Raw genomic sequence first — 17,692 nt, 5'->3', positions numbered from 1 at the left:
TCAGCGTCACTTGGCAAATCATATCTAAACCAAAACTATTAAACAAAACAACTGTTAAACGCGTGAAAATATTCCTAAATAAAACAACACAACCCCCTACTTGGTCGTTGTCATATATAGTTGCTACATGAAATTAACGGCGATCCTAAAAGCAATACGATGGAGTTTAAATCGAAAACAAGAATAGTTACTGAGATGCAAGGCTGTAGATTGGTCAAATCTTTTGCTGGTGTTTTTATCCTTGAATAGCTGGACAGCGCTCTCGCTCGGCCTGCCATCTGATGATGGGTGTCCCAATTAAGGGATATTCCCGCTCCTTCGTCACAGCCAAACGTTTAACATTAATTATTACCTTACCTTCGGGAATGATCGTAGGTTCGCCCATTTAAGCTGTTAAGGCAGCAACTTATGCTGTAATTTAAATACCGCAAAGAAGCTTGGACTTGGCAAGCCTGGGATCAAACCAGGATTCGCAAAAAAGAAAGCAGATGCTCTACCAATGTGGTACCACAGCTAGCATGTGAATAGCGGGTTTTTTGTCTATTTTCTTTACTTTTATTGTATTAACGTGTTTTTCTGTTAAAAAGCCACTAGTAATTCTGAATAATATGAACATGGGAACATTTTGGAAAAGGTCACGGGGTTGACTGAGCGAGCACTCTGAGTCGAACACCTTTCTTGGATCAAAGCGGAGGATTGCACAGTGGCATCAATCTAGTCAAGGTCTCCCCATGAAAACAAACCATTCAGTTTATTGGGCAAACCTAGGGTGCTCAAATCTTTTATATTCCTTAACCATTTTGCGTCAATGTTTTCTTTTATTTTTCATCTACTATTCACGAGACCCTAAATAAAGCATCATCATCTTCATCATCAAAATTAGAAGATTTTGCATATTCTATTTATATTTTTGGACGTTTCTTGGTAAAAATGACATATTAACTTGAAAAGTGGCAAAAGGGAAATAAACCCTTTTTGGGCCTGAAATTGCAATTGTTATATTTATGTAACCTTACTAATCATGCTCTCTTGTTTAAAGAGAAGCTCAGATAAGCCTTTGTTGCTCTTCTCTTCAAAGTCAATGGCAAGAAGTGGAGTATTGTCACAAAAAAGTCTTGACCATATTTTTGATCATCTTCATTGCAACTCTTGGTTCATGGCTCAAAAGTAAGTATAAAATATGGTGTATAGGCATTATACAAATATGGTTAAATATGAAGGAAAAGAAAAATGTCAAAATGGTAAGGACAATAGAATAGTTCACTAGAAAATGACATCACAATGAGTATGATTAGAATTTTTCAATGGACATGAAAAAAGTGAAGAGGGGCATTGCAGATAGTACATGAACATTTTGGTACATAAAAATAAGTGATAAAAATATTGGTTATTGCAGAGAAGAGGATGGGCCAAATTGAACAGATTTTTTTTTGTCAGTTCCTGCCTTTGATAGCATTAGGCAGGTAACTGGACAAAGGTGTGTGACCACCAATATTCCAAAGGGATGTCGGGTTCAGGGCAATAAGGGCCCTTATTTGCAACGTCACACGGCCCAAAGAAAACGGGAAGAGGCATGGTAGATGGCTACATAAACTGCTCTTGCCTTGCCTTGAACGCAATTTCTTTTCCGGACATTATGTGACCCGAGGCACTAATTGAAAATAAGATTTTGATAGAATTAGTCAAAAACAACACAAACGCATTATAATTCAATAACAAGAAATTGGCCCAATCGGCCCTTTATTTGGTAGAGGCTGAATGACAAAGCGCCCTCTGGAGTGCAGAACGTAAAACATATTTCGTGCAGCGTAAGGGGGCTATAGGGTGTTAGCAAGTACTTGACCGGGAAGGACAACTTGTGCCCGGACATCACCTCTGGAAAGATCAGGTTCTCAACACTGCATTGTGGGCATATTGGGGCACGCACAAGTCTAGTTTTGCTAAACGCCATGAAGAAAGTGACGGCAATTTAATTAATAGTTATTCATCTTTTCAACGGAAGAAAACATCATCGTACAAAGCGCATTTATGCATACTGTAGTGCATGTTTCTCATTCCTGTCTTTGTTCCTGTAAACCTTATGACTTCACTCCCCGAAAAAGGAGGCCACTTTGGGCTCATGGGAAGAAAGAAGGAATACCAGGGGACGTCATAAAGACAAAGAATTGTCCGTGTCCTCAGGATAGAGCCAAAGCATCTGGAAGGAAAAGAATAGTGGGCCCGGACCTTCCTCTCTGAAACATTTCCACGTTGAATGAATGTAGCTCGTGCCATAACTGCAATTTGGAATATCAATGTGGCCCCTTTGCAACGTACCAAGGTTTGGCCTCGCCCATTCCGATTTGGAACTTTTCGCCAAGCGGAGATTGCGAATTACAGATGAAGAAAGTGCAATTTATGAGATTCTCTTTGGAGTTTGGAACGGGGGTGAAAGCCACAGAGAAAGTTTCACTCGATCACCTGAATATATAGCCATTTATCTCGGGGAAAATTTATCGAGCTGCACTCTAACTTGGCAGCCAATTGTCATGTGTCAGTCAATGACTTGGGAAAACTGCATTTACATCATCTAGAGAATTGATTTCCAACATCGCATTCTTCTCAATGTTCCCAAATATCTGCGTTGTCACGGTGGTTTCCATTTCTGATTAAGTGTTTAGTCAAATGATAAGAGATTCCATTGCCTGTTTTGATGACGAATTTAACAAAAGAACGTAGTTTTGGCGACTCTTATTTTTTCATTAGCTCAGATCAATGATTTAAATATGAATTTAACTAACCTATTTATGTTATAAGGGATTTCCAAGACAAATGACATACCTTTTGGTGTCCTAAAAGTAAATATGATTATTTCATACTCGCACAACTTTTTAAAGCCCAACAATGGTAAATAATTAAAAGGTGTTACTTAGAATAAAAAGGGAATGTAAGGTTGGAAAGAAGAAGCAACATGTGCATCAAAAACTACCCTAGCCACTCAGGTGGTCCTTTGCTCTGATAAGAGTTGAAAAATCACCTTTGAAAACCGATTTTCTGACGTGAAAATTCAATTATTTTTATTGATTTGGAAAAGACGTATGACAATATTTGGCAATTGCTTAACAATGTCATTAAAACATTTCATTTCAAAATTTGATGCATTATGGAAATTTTACAGTTTTGCAAGGTATCTACCGTAATCTTCACTTCAAGAGAGAAAAATAAAGTTTCAATTGAATATGTATTTTAAGATTACTCATAACATTTATTGATTACGGTTTTTTAAGTTTTGTGGTTTTGAATGCTTGAAATGGAATTATAGAACTTTTATTGCAATGCAAATCATTAGTAGAGAAGTATTGGCATTTACTCTAATGGTTATTCAGTGTTGTGAGTCTCACTGTGGTGTTTTTTTTTGAGATATTGAGGAATTTGCCAGAGTTAATGACTGGCATTTTCGATGCAATTCTTGAGAGAATTTCGTTTTCTCCCCGCACTCTATTTCCATGGCTGAGTTAAAAAAGATTTCTAAGGCTCGCGATTGTATGAATACTCCTAAATATAGTTCAACACACGGTCATTAAAAATTTATGAATTTTGGTTTGATAAGAAAAAATGGATCAAGTCGACATCTTCTGCATTACTATTACTGAATTCCTGATTTGAGCCGTTTTTTTCAACGCTTTGACCCCATTTCCATTTCTTCAATACAGATGAGGTATGTCATTCAATTCAAACATTTTCTGCTTAAACCAAATATTTTGATTAATTTCTTTTGGTTTTCAATGAGACCAAATATTTCCCAGACAATGCCTGCCTACCGGCTGTCGTTTGTGGTCATCACGAAAAAAGGACGAACTTTACATGGCGGGCAACTTGAAGAGCTCCTTCTTGATGTGCCATTGACGGTTCCAAAAAGCTTCTGAACAGAAAATGCCAAGACAAAAATTGTGCTCAATTTGAACGCGTAAATGACAAGGATTGAAAGGTCGTTTGGTCGGTTTCTTTTTTCCACTTTAGGTGCTGATCACCTTGGCCTTTTTGTTGAGAAGGCTGATTTCCAGGGTGAACAACTAGTGACCATTCCCAATTTGGTGCCGGATCAAAAGTGACGAATTTGCCTCATGTGCGAGTACATTCGCCAAGTGCCAATAGTAATGTCTTACCAACCTCGGCCTTACCCTGGTTCGGTAATTGAAGATGAAACGTTCTATCCATCACCAAAAAGACCCATTGTCATTCTGTGACCTTGATAACGACCTTGAAAGTCTGGTCTCAGTTGTTGATCATATTCCGACGCAGCTACAAATCAACCAATGAGAAAGGCGTCCTTGATGGAAAAGGTGCCAATTCCGGGACATCCGTCCTTCTCTTCAATTGGATATGACAGCCTTTTTTCCCCTAGAGTCAGGAAACTCGAGTCTGAGGTCTGTTCCCGAACTGAAAATTGGCCAGTTTCATTATTTGACGGCCGTGAAGTTACGTTCTTGCCTCTGTCTTCACCGCCAAACGATGGTCAAGCATTGTGAGTGACATTGAGCATCATCCAATCCCGCTGTCCATGTGAGAGCTGAGACAGCGAATTGGGTTTCTTGAATGAGTCATTCTTCAGAGAGGCAGGAAAACTTCCCCAATCAGACGACATACAAGGACACATCCACGCACCACACTCAAACTCAATACTAGGCACCTACCAGCTACCTGCTCCAGTATGGTGTTGGACTGGGCGGATGAGTGAATAGACGGATAGATGGGTTGAGAGCTAGGAAGACACGCACGTACGGCTTCTTTGATAACGAGCTTCAAAACTCGCACTCTGACGTCAGAGATGAAAAGATCCGATTTGGAGATTGATTACTGCCTTGTTCCCCCGCAATTCNGCTTCTTTGATAACGAGCTTCAAAACTCGCACTCTGACGTCAGAGATGAAAAGATCCGATTTGGAGATTGATTACTGCCTTGTTCCCCCGCAATTTCAGCCGAGTTTACTAGCAGTTATGTAGAGTTATAGGTAGAGAAATGACACTGTGGGAGACTGAGTTTGAGTTTGGGTAAATTAAGTTATGTGATTTAGAAAATAAAGCTTCGAATTCAAGGTGCCAATTGGTTGGTGGCCTAATTGAATAATTTCGCAAAAAATGAGTAAAGCAAGAGCGGATTGGTCTGATACTCTGCCGCTGATCCAAAAACATAACTTTTCAAAACCAAGATACACAAAGATCACGATATTTTCTTTACAAGGAGCGCTTTACCTCGGTGTTTTTGATTGGTGTCAAATTGAGAGTTGTAAAACATTTCAGTTACAAATTCAAGCAGACAAGCCATACAACAGTGTGCAGGCAATCAAACAAGCTCAAGAAGCATAGCCTTTCTCTCCAAGCTAGTTTCCATTGTGGACACTCCTGTCAAAGTCAGCACTTCAAATAAAATAAAAAAAAATCTTCATTTCTTTTAATGCATGAATGGTGGAGGTCTTATTCTGAAACAAGAGAAAAATATGTTTTACCTTAACCATCCCATGACCACAATGAATATGAATTGATACAAATCTGGTTTTTAATCAAGCAACTTTTTGAGAAATTGTCCCTATCAGATGGCAATGGGACATGCTCGCGGGGGTCGTTTTTTACCCCTTTGCACTTGAGCGCCCCCTGCCCCCCTCTGACTTACGCAGGGATGTGCCAAGGATTGGGCTGTGGCATGAGTCATTTACAATAGTGTTGAAATAAGCGGAGCTATTATACAAAAAAACCAAAGGATAGCACTGGATACGATTGAAAAGATAAAACTCTCAGCTCGCTTTGACACAGAAGTAAGTTCAATTGTTGCAGGAAAAAGCTCTGTAATTTTTACGTTTGACACATCCTTACATATCCAAAAGATGGCGCTTGGGCCCAAAGAGGTACAAAAAAAAAAGCTGATGCTGCAATCCTATCCTATTGCCTGTTAAATTGATGACCCTAACTTGGAAGCGTCTACTCAAAAGGAAATTATATAAGGGGGAGTGACGCTTCTCTCACTAGAGCTCGACTAGCAGCTATAGCTAGGTGACGGAAATTTAGAAATTTGGCTCCCAAACAAATGAAAATCACTCGCACATGTAGTTGGTGAGCTTTTTATGGCCCTCCCGTGTGCTTTGTCCACTTCATTTTTGCCGCGCGGAAATTAGAAATGACTTTTGAGCAAGACGTAAAGTGGAATTGCGCTTCCATGATAATGATTTATTAATCAGCAAATATTGGCAGGACGAGGTTTCCAATTTATCATTTATGGGGGGGAACTGCTTTAAATCACGCAAGTGAAAATCATTACTCCACGCTAAAAGATTCTACTTTTTTTAGAAAGGTTAGGTAGAAATTGCTGTTATTGCTACTCTTTCCCTCCTCTAATCGCTAAATCTGTAGATGTCTAGAACCTGAATGTCGGACAACCAACCACTGGGTCGGCTATAGAGTACAATAAACCGGTTTGTGATCAATTCCCCAGTGATCATTCATTGTACTGCTTAGCCAACTGAGTGGTTAATCGTCGGACATGCAATTAGGTCTAGATATCCTTGATTAAACTTGGCCGCATAATCCCTACTATCATTTCTAATATGTGTGCATTTATTCCGTAAGTAACGCGCTCTTTTTTTTTTCAGGAACGCCTGTTACTTTCCGTTTTGCCTCAACACGTGGCCGTGGAAATGAAACAGGACCTTATATCCCCTGTATCCGGGCAATTCCACAAGATCTATATTCAGAGGCATGAAAATGTCAGGTAAGAAGACACCCTGTCATGTTTTACGATCCTACTGGGTTTAACGGACCATTAAATGCTATCTCATTTCGCGATTTCAATATGCATGGAAATGTCCCCAATGACGGATGCAGATGCAGAAATGACTAGTTAGCTGATATGTGTTGAAAGTTCCAAGATTTATGGACCACTGAAGGGAAAAGGGGGAACGAGAATGGATTGCTGTCGGATCTATCAGCTTTAGAGGCAGGCCCTAATTATGGTGAAGTGTACATTGCGTGGTGTTTCATTATTGCAGTATTTTATTCGCCGACATCGTGGGCTTCACCGTGTTGTCTTCCCAGTGTTCCGCTCAAGAACTCGTGCGATTGCTCAATGAACTCTTTGGGAGGTTCGACCAACTCGCCAACGTAAGTGGAACATGTTCATTGAACGATGATCCAATGCTCTTTATCCTATATGTATGTCTCTCACTTTGTAGGCCAATAACTGTTTGAGAATTAAGATCCTGGGTGATTGTTACTACTGCGTGTCCGGTCTTCCGGAGGCGTGTCCAGAACATGCCAGGAATTGCGTGGAAATGGGACTCGACATGATCGATGCTATTTTGTGAGTATACAAGCCATTCATGTACAGTCCTCATTCCTAACCCCCCGAAAAAATAAAGTAATTGCCTGGCACACTTGATGGACCTAAAGAAGCAGATATCAAGGAACTGTAGTAGCATGCACGTTCCCATTTCCCCCGTTCCTCCCTCCAATGTGAGAACCATTGGTTCTGCCTTATCAATTAACCACTTGACTGGATTTTTCTGCGAATGGGCTGAGGATAAAGGGGGAGCAGAAATAGGCCAGGCGTTCGATGTGTTGGGACTGGGGTGTTTTACCAAGTACTGACCTCTTTTCATTGAGACGGATATGCCCGACATGGCCTCTCCACGGGATCAGGATTGGCTTGTGCCTTGTAATAGCGCTTCCGACAATACTGATCTTGGTGCAATTGAGTATTAAGTCGTAAACGGGGTTGGCCAGTTTGAGTTTTGAGACCGATTGTTTGCTGATCCATTGAAACAAGTGTGTGCAATTATTAGGGTTGATGGTTTATCGTGCTCTGTCAGTCGAAGTGATTTGAAGGTACTTTGAACGGAAACCCGTACACAGTGGTTAAAATGCCTTTTAAAGTATTGATGGAAATACACAAACACATCTTGGCATTTTTTGGCTAAAGTGGCCTGGTTATATAAAATAGCTCATAACGGTGAATGTAAAACATTTTAAAACACAATCAAAATATAGATTTTCGAAACTGTATGATGCAAAACTCAAAAGAAGGCACCATTTATGCGTTCACTCTAATTCTGGAGTAAGCACACCCAACAAGTAGTTTTGGTGATTTGGGCTTTTTCTGATATAACTGAAAATGAGTAAAAAGTTGAGACCTCATTGATTTTCTTGAAATCTGACATTATTGAACAAAGCATAATTTTCGTACATCTAAAATGATTTTCAAAAAATGGGTAGAAGAAATGCAACATTGTAAGCTATTATGGAATCAAGCCAGATGAAAAAGTATTATAATATTGATAACCCATATTTCGATTTTTCTCTTTTCGGCCTGGTTTTGATTCCGTTCGGAACTTTTTTTTAAATGATGAAAATCAAGGGCAATCGAAAAAAAGTATAAGAACGAAAATTTACAAATTCAAACAAGCTTGGTCATCACATGAAATAATGCGATAAATGTTGCAAATAAACTGGTTTGACGGAAACACAATTTACACGTTCTCTGCGATATGTTTCAAATCATGATATTCATAGCCCCATCAGCGTTTTTGAATCCCTTTTAAAGAAAGGAATCTATATCGTACTCAAAGGCCGTATCTATTGCTCAAAGGGATGAGAAAGAGTACGTTTTAGATGAGATTACTCAAAAGATCAAGCAAGAGTCAGGAGTTTTTAAAGTACGATTCAACCACTGCCAATGGTTTGGTTCTTTTCAAATGGCAAACATCAAGGGGAGGCCATTTTGCTCTCCAGACGTCGTCATTAAAATGGCTTTACTACACCCTATAAACCTATAACTCTTTTTACAGAACGTCCCTTAAGGCATTTCTTTACCAGAACCATCTTTCCATTGAATTATAAAACACCACCCTTAAAATGCCCTCTTCTGACAAAGAAGCATTTAGAGCAAGGATTTAGAACAAGGAATAAGGGATGTGGACCATAATTCTCAGCCGAATTTTTACCTTGCCTCTCTATTTATTAAAATAAGGTGACTAAGCTTGGAGAGCTTCCCTCAAACGATCTCTCTATTTTAGTTCTGTGGTTGAAGCCACTGATGTGAAATTGAATATGAGAGTGGGCATCCACACTGGCCGAGTCTTGTGCGGTGTCCTTGGTCTACGGAAATGGCAATACGATGTTTGGAGCAATGATGTCACCACGGCCAACCAAATGGAAGCCAATGGAGAAGCTGGGTAAGTCTGAAATTACTTTTTCCCTGTCTCTCTTGGGTGCCCTTTCCAAAGAGAGAATTAGTACTATATGGCTGACATGACCTTGGGCATAAACCTTTGGGCATATTATGACTCCGAGGATGGCCTTTGATCATGTGTCTCATTCTTTCTCTGTATCACAAGCTCATTTCCCATGGGGGGGAAGAAGTTCTCAGTAAAGAGAGCTTTGTAAGTAAGTAAAGCTGCTGTTAGCACGGAGGCGGACATGTTGCCAAGGGCTGGACATGAGAAGGAGTGAAATAAATCAGGGGCGGAAAAAAGGCCTCCTTCCATGGACCCTTCAAATCCGGTTGGCTGAGCTTTCAAGTCAAGGAAGGCTCCATGTGAAATGATGTGGCTTTCATGCTTGGGTTTTCCATTCATAACCTGGCATTGATCTACATCTTCTCTTCTCGCTTCAGACGTGTTCATGTTACTCAAAGTACTCTGGAACATCTCCGTGGTGAATACGAGGTGGAACCTGGCCCAGGAATGAAGGATCACAGCATGGGCAGCTATTTCATCATTCCACCCCCTCGTCGGCGAAAAACGCTTCTCTTCAACAGTTTGCATGTGAGTTCTTCTTTCCATTATTTTAACGAAAAATAAGGCACATCTGTAGACACTGGTAAAAAAAAGTCTTCTGAAACACTAGTTATATACTGTATATGTTCGATGGTTGACAGTTTGAAGATTAGGTGGATGATGGTAGGATTACGACGGGACGAAATTACCCAATGGTTCCTTTCAGAAGCCAATTTCGAGTAGGATTTCAAAGTTCAAAGCACACATAATGGAAAACCAGGAGGAAAAGAGCACAAGACAGCCTCCACTTTCTTGGCTCAAAAACTTGGGATTAAGTTCTCTCTCTCTCTCTCTGTCTTTGCAGGTTCGTAATGCGATGTTTCCCGGTGGCAAACGAAAACCCTCTTTCAAGATGGTCTCCAATATGGTGATTCAGCTTCTTCACAGTATCAAATACTCGGTGGAAGTTCCATTCTCCAATATGGCACAACAACCGGTGGAAATTCAGAAGAACACAATCACCAAGAAGGTACGTGAAATCTGGTGTTCTTGTACTGATGCAAATATGCACCAATTATGCCTCATGGGGTAATTTCCAAACAAATGTCAGTTATCGAACGATGGATGTCACTTGAACAGGGCTACAAGAACTCCTAATGGGTAAATGTGACATATGACAGGCTCAGAAACTGGGATGAAGAAACACCAACAGACTTCTTTGACCTTTTGCTCCAGATACGAATTTAATATGACAGCATGAATGAAATCAACTAGTTCTTAAGTGATGCGAACATCTGGATAAGAGTGATCTCTCCTGACTTGATGAGGAGGATTTAGTGAATATCTTGTAATTCGTTCATTCCAAATCGCCGCTAACGGCGTTCACTGTAAGAGGGGTGGTGCTCCAGATACGAATTTAATATGACAGCATGAAAATCAACTAGTTCTTAAGTGATGCGAACATCTGGATAAGAGTGATCTTTGACTTGATGAGGAGGATTTAGTGAATATCTTGTAATTCGTTCATTCCAAATCGCCGCTAACGGCGTTCACTGTAAGAGGGGTGGTGGTTTGGAGTGGTTTTGAATAGTAAGAAAACCAAGGCCGAGTTATTAATCCAAAATTACTTCATTTCTTCCAATAGCTGCCTGGAGGCGACATTTTGAGTGGAGGACAGGTACAGATTTTACACATGATGACTTACTAAGTCTTAAGTCCCTCCCAATCCTGTTATACGTAGACGTATACCCGTTCTTTTTGATTGTTTTCGTTTTGAATCTGACCTGATTTGCGTGACTTGCATGCCCTAAGAATCGGGAGTGCATTTCTTGATCTGAAAAGTGCAATTTCGGGATCTCGGGTGTTGCTACATCTGTCAGGGGCATTCGATTCCCACAATTACACTCGTCACTCTAAAGTGGTTGGAAACAATGCACTGAAAGTTCGTCCCGATCGAACTTGGAACAGGATCTTCTCATTTTGGAACAGACTTTACAAACAGGGTTGGGCTCAACACGTCCTGTTTTCAGCTTCTTGGGGGAGTTTGCAGACTTTTGTTAAAGCTATGTCTAACGTAATTCTAGTTATAATTGCCCATGCAATTTATGTATACGCTCGTACGTTAAAATGGAAAAGAAAATGGAATACAAGTGTAACAAAACATTTGCAATTCGTGATGGACCGAAAGCTTTTGCGACCGAAACTTCGGTTTTGGTTTCTGACATGCCTATCGATACCTAAATGCGGACAAGCAATATATGTATTGAAAAATGGACGAGCTTTATTTTGTGTCGTCAAAACATACGAGATGGGGACAAAAGTGATTAGCTCATTGGGTTACCGTGCACATCAATGGTGTAATGGAAATAAATGAAATAAGAATTTAAAAAAAATAATAATTTTGGCGGTCATAATCTGAATAAATTTTTGGACTAACTAAGATATCTAACTTAGTATCTTTTCATGGATCATATTTTCCCAATACGTTTCACCTTTATGATGTGGTTTCATTTGACACATGAGCATTTGACTTGCAAGCACGTTCCTCAATGACTGCATTTTACAATGGTCGGCAAGCCGTATTTCGTTGTGTTTTTAATTCCACAAAAATACTGGTTTTATTGGTCTTATTATGGGCCTACCTTTTGCTGATAATGCCTTTGGCCGTCTAACCAATCCCGACCCTAAAAGAAAAATAAGAACAAGTGGCACCTCTCTACACGTTTTTCTATCCTGAAGTTTAGTAATCCTGAGCTGGAACATACGTGGACCTGCTCGCGAAGTATTGTATAACGGAATATGGTCTGAAGAGGACGTGCGAAAAATAACATATTAGCATTCTAAACGTTTTGTATACTTCTTGTACGTCTGAGCTTGATATTGCAGACATACAAGAACTAAGCCTTACAAAGAAATCCGCTACCAAGAACACCCTGCTTTTTCCCTCTTTTCATCTGAAATTGAAGATTTTACAGTTCCAAAAACAAGATTTCAGCAAAATTTCCATAATATTGGTCTCAAATCTGCGAGGATAGTGTCAAATGAATGCACCAAAGCTGTTCCCACTTTCAGGCCTCACTTGAACCAGCACGACATTTAGTTTCATAACAAACATAATTAAAAGTCTTCTTCTGAACACTAAACCCGAACGAGGATGTCCAGAGGGCTCCTTTTTTCATTTCTCAAGTTTTTTTTCTCGTTGTTGCTTGACACCTTCTGCTCTATTTGTTTTTGTGCCCAATTCCCAATGTTCTTTCATACATCTTTACTCTGGTTCCATGTTCTAGTTATTGACCTTATCATGGACAACATCTCTGCAAGAATGTTTTTAGAATCTGAGGGTTAACATTCTTCTGATCGTTTTGCTCCAGATCAAAGTGACCGAGCGTTTCAAACTCCGTCGGAAGCGGCAGCAAGGCTCGAACCTGCAACCAACCAACCGAGTGAACAAATTCCTCTCGCAGGCCATCGAGGCACGATCCATTGATCAAGAGAAAGCAAATCATGTCAATCTTGTGTCGTTGTGCTTCAGGGACTCCAACAAAGAACGATTGGTAAGTAACGAGACACAAAGTTCCAACGGGAGAAGTTCCAGGCGACCAGAACCAAAGGAAAATGACGAAACTGAGCCATACAATCAGGCCCCTTTTTTTTACTTCTCTCCTTCTCGTTCATTCGGAATTGCTTCACCATGAAATTTGGAAATTGTGAAAGGAATCTCTACAATCGTGGGATGATTTGGTATCGAGACAATTTCCCTCATGAACTGACATTGATCTGATAGTTCTGTCCTAACGTTCTCCTCGAAAGTTGAACTTGGTGGAGTTTGGTTTCTGAGAAGAGCTTTTCCAACAAGTCTGGCTTGAGCTCTTTCGAAGGAACTCTTCAAGGAGAGGTGATTTTGGCACAACAAAGCCTTTCGGATATTGGTTTGGCTTGGGTTTGGTCTTCGAATCCCTTGGCCTAACTTCTTATCTTGAGCTACATTTCATTGAAGCACAAAAAATGTCTGCGTTCGTTAGAGTGCCATATTTCACTTCTTTTTGTTCATGCTCCGTTCAATTTAGAAGGATCTTTGCAGGGGTTGTTGCCTTGGCAAGATGAATCTAATCATAAGGCAAAGCTGAAAGCCTCTTTCTTTCTCTCTTGGATGGTGTTGGTTCTGTTGGTTAGCATTGATGCCTAGGCAACCGTAACTGACCTATTTTTGATGATCCCATAAACATGACTTGTTCTTTTAGTACCAAGAGGATGTGGATCTGGGCTTTCCCGGATCATTAGTGTGCGCTCTGGTCCTCCTACTGCTCTTAGGAGGGATCCAAGCCATTGCCTTGCCCAGGACTACCATTCTCCTACTCCTGTTTTTGACCGCATTCATCTGGATTTCAGTCATTCTGATGCTTTTGCTGGCCGTCAGGTGAGTGTAATTCATTTATCCTCTAATCCTCCAGGAATGACAATGGGGTGGGAGGGGGCTTCTATCGTAGGTTCAGAGATTCCCTTTTCAAAGCCAAAGTTAGCACATCAAGAACTTTCTTGGTGCAAAGCACACTCTCCATCGTCAGTGTACAAAAAGCAAGGGTGCAATTGAATTAGAAAAGGTTAGGTTGTTTCCGAACAAAAGTAGTATTTCTGGTCATACATTAGGTTCCGTGAGCCAATCTGAATGGTTCCGCTGGAATGGCTCTTTCTGCATTTAGGGAAACTTCACCTACGGTAGTTTCTGAACTATGTAGAATGAAGCTTTCCCAAAGCTGTCCATGTTTTATTGTCATTGCTATTTTGTACCATGGCCCAGGACGTGTTCCACGTTTGACGTCATAGAAACTCGCTTGTCATTATGACTTATCTTTCATTGTCTTCCGTTCCAGACTAAGATGCATTGAATGGGATATATCTCGATCGTTTCTTCTCCGTCTTGGTTTGACCATATTTTCCATCGTCCTTATTTTTACCATGGCTCAAGTCAACGCCGTAAGTTCATATTTCATGAGACTCCTCCGATGAAAAAGGGAGCCCTTCAGGCTTTTAATGGAAAATGCATTTCACCTCTCTCTTTTCAGTTCACTTGCCACATTGACCCGCTGTGCAACTTTGACGAGCAATGCACGACCCAGGGCTCTTGCCATCGTTGGTGCCCATTGCCTCAATATGCCGTGCTATCTTGCCTCATCGGGTTCATGACCGTGGCCATCTTTCTCCGGCTACCCATCATGATCAAATGCCTTCTCTTGGGCGCCATGGGCTTGGTCCATGCCCTTCTCATTGAATTGTCTCATAAACCTATTTTCACGTGCTTCGACGCCCGAGTGAGGTGAGCGATCGCTTTGGAACGTCTTCTAGATCGGTCATCGAGTGATTGAATGGCCACAGAAAGCCTACTGGAATGTGTGGGTTTTTTTTAGCTGCATACGTGTGATGTGTTCCTACAGGACTGGCAATGTGATATCGGTTGACTGACTAGTCAGTCAGTTGGAAGTACGAATCCATTTCAAGCCATCTCATGACCCCCCCTAGTCCCCCTCCAGAAAAAAAAACCAACATCAGTCCAAGGGGCCATGATCATTTTTTGACATCCCGGGTATAATATAATTTGTCACAGAACAAGCCCTGGGGATGAAGGGTTCGTTTCTTGTTCCACTACTTTGAGTGGTCTTTGGCCTCGGGGCCATCATGGTTGGTCCGTCTTATTTAAAGTAACCAAAAAGAATGTACAAGATAAAAAGACAGGACGAGAAGGAATTGAGATGGAACTTTTTTTCCCTTGGATCTTGGCGAAAACGTCCTCGTGGGAATTGGAAGGGAACTAGTCTACGTATAGAACACTGCCTAGCCTTCCCCGAATTCTGTCTAATGTTTGTTAGAATTCTGAAGGATCTGGAGTGTACTTCAAAGCGACGGGATACCCGTCCGGTTCCATCCACCAAGATTTTTGGGCCGAAACGATCTCAATCAAGGAAAGAGTAATCGGACTGTCGAGATTGAAGCGATAACGGCTAGTCGAAATCCAAGAGACTCTCTCTCTCTCTCTCTGTCTGTCTGTCGGGATCCGAGAAGGATAAAAGCATGTTCGAACTGATGAGAGCTTGGATTTGGATAGTAGTGTGGTAGTTGGTCGTCCGTGAAGTGAACATGAAGGAGCTAGATCTAAAGTTTCCGTGCTTGTCTGTTCCAGTGCACCCGTTCCACTTGATGTGGTGTCGATTATCGTGGTTGTGATTTTCTTGTTTGCTGTGGCTCTCCATGGTCGGCAAGTGGAATGGATGGCTCGCTTGGATTTCCTGTGGCAATATCAAGCCAAGGAGGAGAAACTGGACATGGAGGCCCTTCAGTCATCCAATAAACGGATTCTTTTTAACCTTCTTCCTGCCCACGTGGCTACACACTTCCTTGATAACCAGTTCCGGAGCAATCTGGTAAGTTTCATCTTCTCTTTCTTTCATTTAGCCTTGTGGTATACTTGTCCATGAAAGTGGGTATCAGAGTGTCTGATTCATTCATAAGAGACTCAATCTAAAACAGGATTAGTACACTGAACTTGGTAAAGCTCTCATCATCCTAAAGGCATAAAATTAAGCCACGTTAATCATCTTTTGCCCACAAGCTAAGTATTCTCAATAATGAAATGCATTTCAAACGCAAAACAAGCACATGGGAACCGGTTGAACTTCAATATAAAGTGGTAATTGATCCTGCATAGTTTTAGATCAGCTTTTAGAATGGCCTTTTAAAGTCTGGAACATTCGAAACCTCAAATGAAAATGGTTTTTTTTTTAATGATAATAATCTTTATTTCAAGAGCACTTTCTCAGGCAATTGTTAGCAATTAGATTTTTCCCTTTCGGGACGTCATCAAAAAAGACCAAACAAAAGCAGTTGCATCAATGCTTCTCTTACAGGAACTTTATAGTCAATCGTACCAAAGAGTGGGCGTGCTCTTCGCGAGCATCACCAACTTCCACGAATTCTACATGGAGCTAGACTTGAACAACCAAGGAGTGGAATGTCTTCGATTACTGAACGAGATCATCGCCGACTTTGACGATGTAAGCTCCATATACTCATGAATTACATTGATTGGACCACAATTAAGCATCGATGTCATCTTAACTACATACATTCTTCTCTCTCATGGCAGTTGGTGGGTGAGGAACGATTCCGAGCCGTGGACAAGATCAAGACAATAGGATCAACTTATATGGCTGCGGTGGGATTGATCCCGGAGTTTAAGGTGGCGGACGACAAGGACGATGGAGGCTTGAGTGCCGTCACCTATTTGTCACAGGTATGAGTCCAATCCGGAGCTCGGTTAGAGCGACAATTATCACTGGAATCGTCAATTTTGCTTTCAGTTGGTGGAGTTCGTTTTCGGAATGAGAGAGAAGCTTCAATGCATCAATGAGAACTCGTACAATAGTTTTATGCTCAGAGTGGGCGTGAACATTGGACCAGTGGTGGCGGGGGTGATAGGAGCCAGGAAGCCTCAATACGATATTTGGGGCAACACCGTGAATGTCAGCTCCCGCATGGACTCAACCGGTAAGATGAGGTCAACTATCCCTTTGAATATACTTTATAATCAAGAATTCGCCGGATTCACTGTCTCTAATTCGTTGGTGGATCAGATTTTTTTCACAAATAAAGTGAAATGAAAATGAAAAAAGATTGTGCTGCTGGAGATTACATTTTTATGATTAAGGAACCATTGACAAATCTCCTTTTTTCTGTTTCCACAGGTGTTCCCAATCAAACCCAATGTACGGAGGACGTCTACGAGATTCTCAAGAGCCATGCCTACGAGTTCCAATGTCGAGGCAAAGTGAAAGTCAAGGGTAAGGGCGAGATGACCACCTATTTCCTCACCAACCGCCGTGCCCCCTCTACCATGAGGATGGACGACCTCATGCAAGCCCCTTACCATCATCAACAACAAGCCCTGCGAGGCAATGGAAGCTCCGGCATGGTGCCGCCCATCCAACCCCACCACTACTCCAACATGCTTCAAACCGGACAGATCGTGTCCAACCAAGGCCCAATCATGGTGTCGCAACCCCAGACGTCTGGCAGTACAAGCAGTGGTCCCACCCAAGCCATTCATTCGGGCTCGAACTCGAGTCCGCAAATCCGCAGACCAGACAACTATCTTCCGCCAGAGGCGCCCAGAACCGCCCGAATCATCCCGAGTGAGCATCATATGCACGCCAGATTGCCCGCCTTGTGCGAGGGCGAGCACGATGGCGAGGACGAGCCGCTTATCCCGCCCAGAACCACCAGCACAAGTCGAGGTCGAGGGGGCTCACAGCCTCCTCAGATATTCAACCAACACCCCAGAAATCAATTGGTCAATGGTAAGTAAAGGGTTGCTTTAGGATGGCTAAGACATTGATTGGCTCTTGACAACTTTCGGCAGATTTGCGCTCGAATTCGGGTGATTTGTCGAGTCGACTCCGA

At 41.5% G+C, this 17,692-nt stretch overlaps 1 protein-coding gene across 5 annotated transcripts in view; it reads left to right on the top strand.

The window, feature by feature from the left end:
- LOC131881635 (Ca(2+)/calmodulin-responsive adenylate cyclase-like) overlaps window positions 1-17,692 on the top strand; it is a 37,924-nt gene that overhangs the window by 13,143 nt on the left and 7,089 nt on the right. For 4 of the 5 annotated variants that reach the window (XM_059228558.1, XM_059228557.1, XM_059228556.1 and 1 more), the window contains exons 4-19: window positions 6,623-6,741; window positions 7,019-7,130; window positions 7,202-7,329; window positions 9,041-9,199; window positions 9,640-9,790; window positions 10,107-10,271; window positions 10,887-10,919; window positions 12,613-12,795; window positions 13,483-13,658; window positions 14,113-14,215; window positions 14,305-14,555; window positions 15,417-15,657; window positions 16,141-16,287; window positions 16,380-16,526; window positions 16,594-16,780; window positions 16,978-17,589. In XM_059228558.1, the coding sequence (XP_059084541.1) occupies window positions 6,623-6,741; window positions 7,019-7,130; window positions 7,202-7,329; window positions 9,041-9,199; window positions 9,640-9,790; window positions 10,107-10,271; window positions 10,887-10,919; window positions 12,613-12,795; window positions 13,483-13,658; window positions 14,113-14,215; window positions 14,305-14,555; window positions 15,417-15,657; window positions 16,141-16,287; window positions 16,380-16,526; window positions 16,594-16,780; window positions 16,978-17,589 (2,914 nt within the window). The remainder of the gene's footprint in view (window positions 1-6,622; window positions 6,742-7,018; window positions 7,131-7,201; window positions 7,330-9,040; window positions 9,200-9,639; window positions 9,791-10,106; window positions 10,272-10,886; window positions 10,920-12,612; window positions 12,796-13,482; window positions 13,659-14,112; window positions 14,216-14,304; window positions 14,556-15,416; window positions 15,658-16,140; window positions 16,288-16,379; window positions 16,527-16,593; window positions 16,781-16,977; window positions 17,590-17,692) is intronic. The other variant, XM_059228554.1, reaches the window with a different exon arrangement.

This window comes from Tigriopus californicus, chromosome 6 (genome assembly GCF_007210705.1).
Source record: "Tigriopus californicus strain San Diego chromosome 6, Tcal_SD_v2.1, whole genome shotgun sequence".
NCBI lineage: Eukaryota > Metazoa > Arthropoda > Copepoda > Harpacticoida > Harpacticidae > Tigriopus > Tigriopus californicus.
The sequence above is the reverse complement of the archived record's forward strand: the minus strand, read 5'-3'. Positions and strand labels throughout refer to the sequence as shown.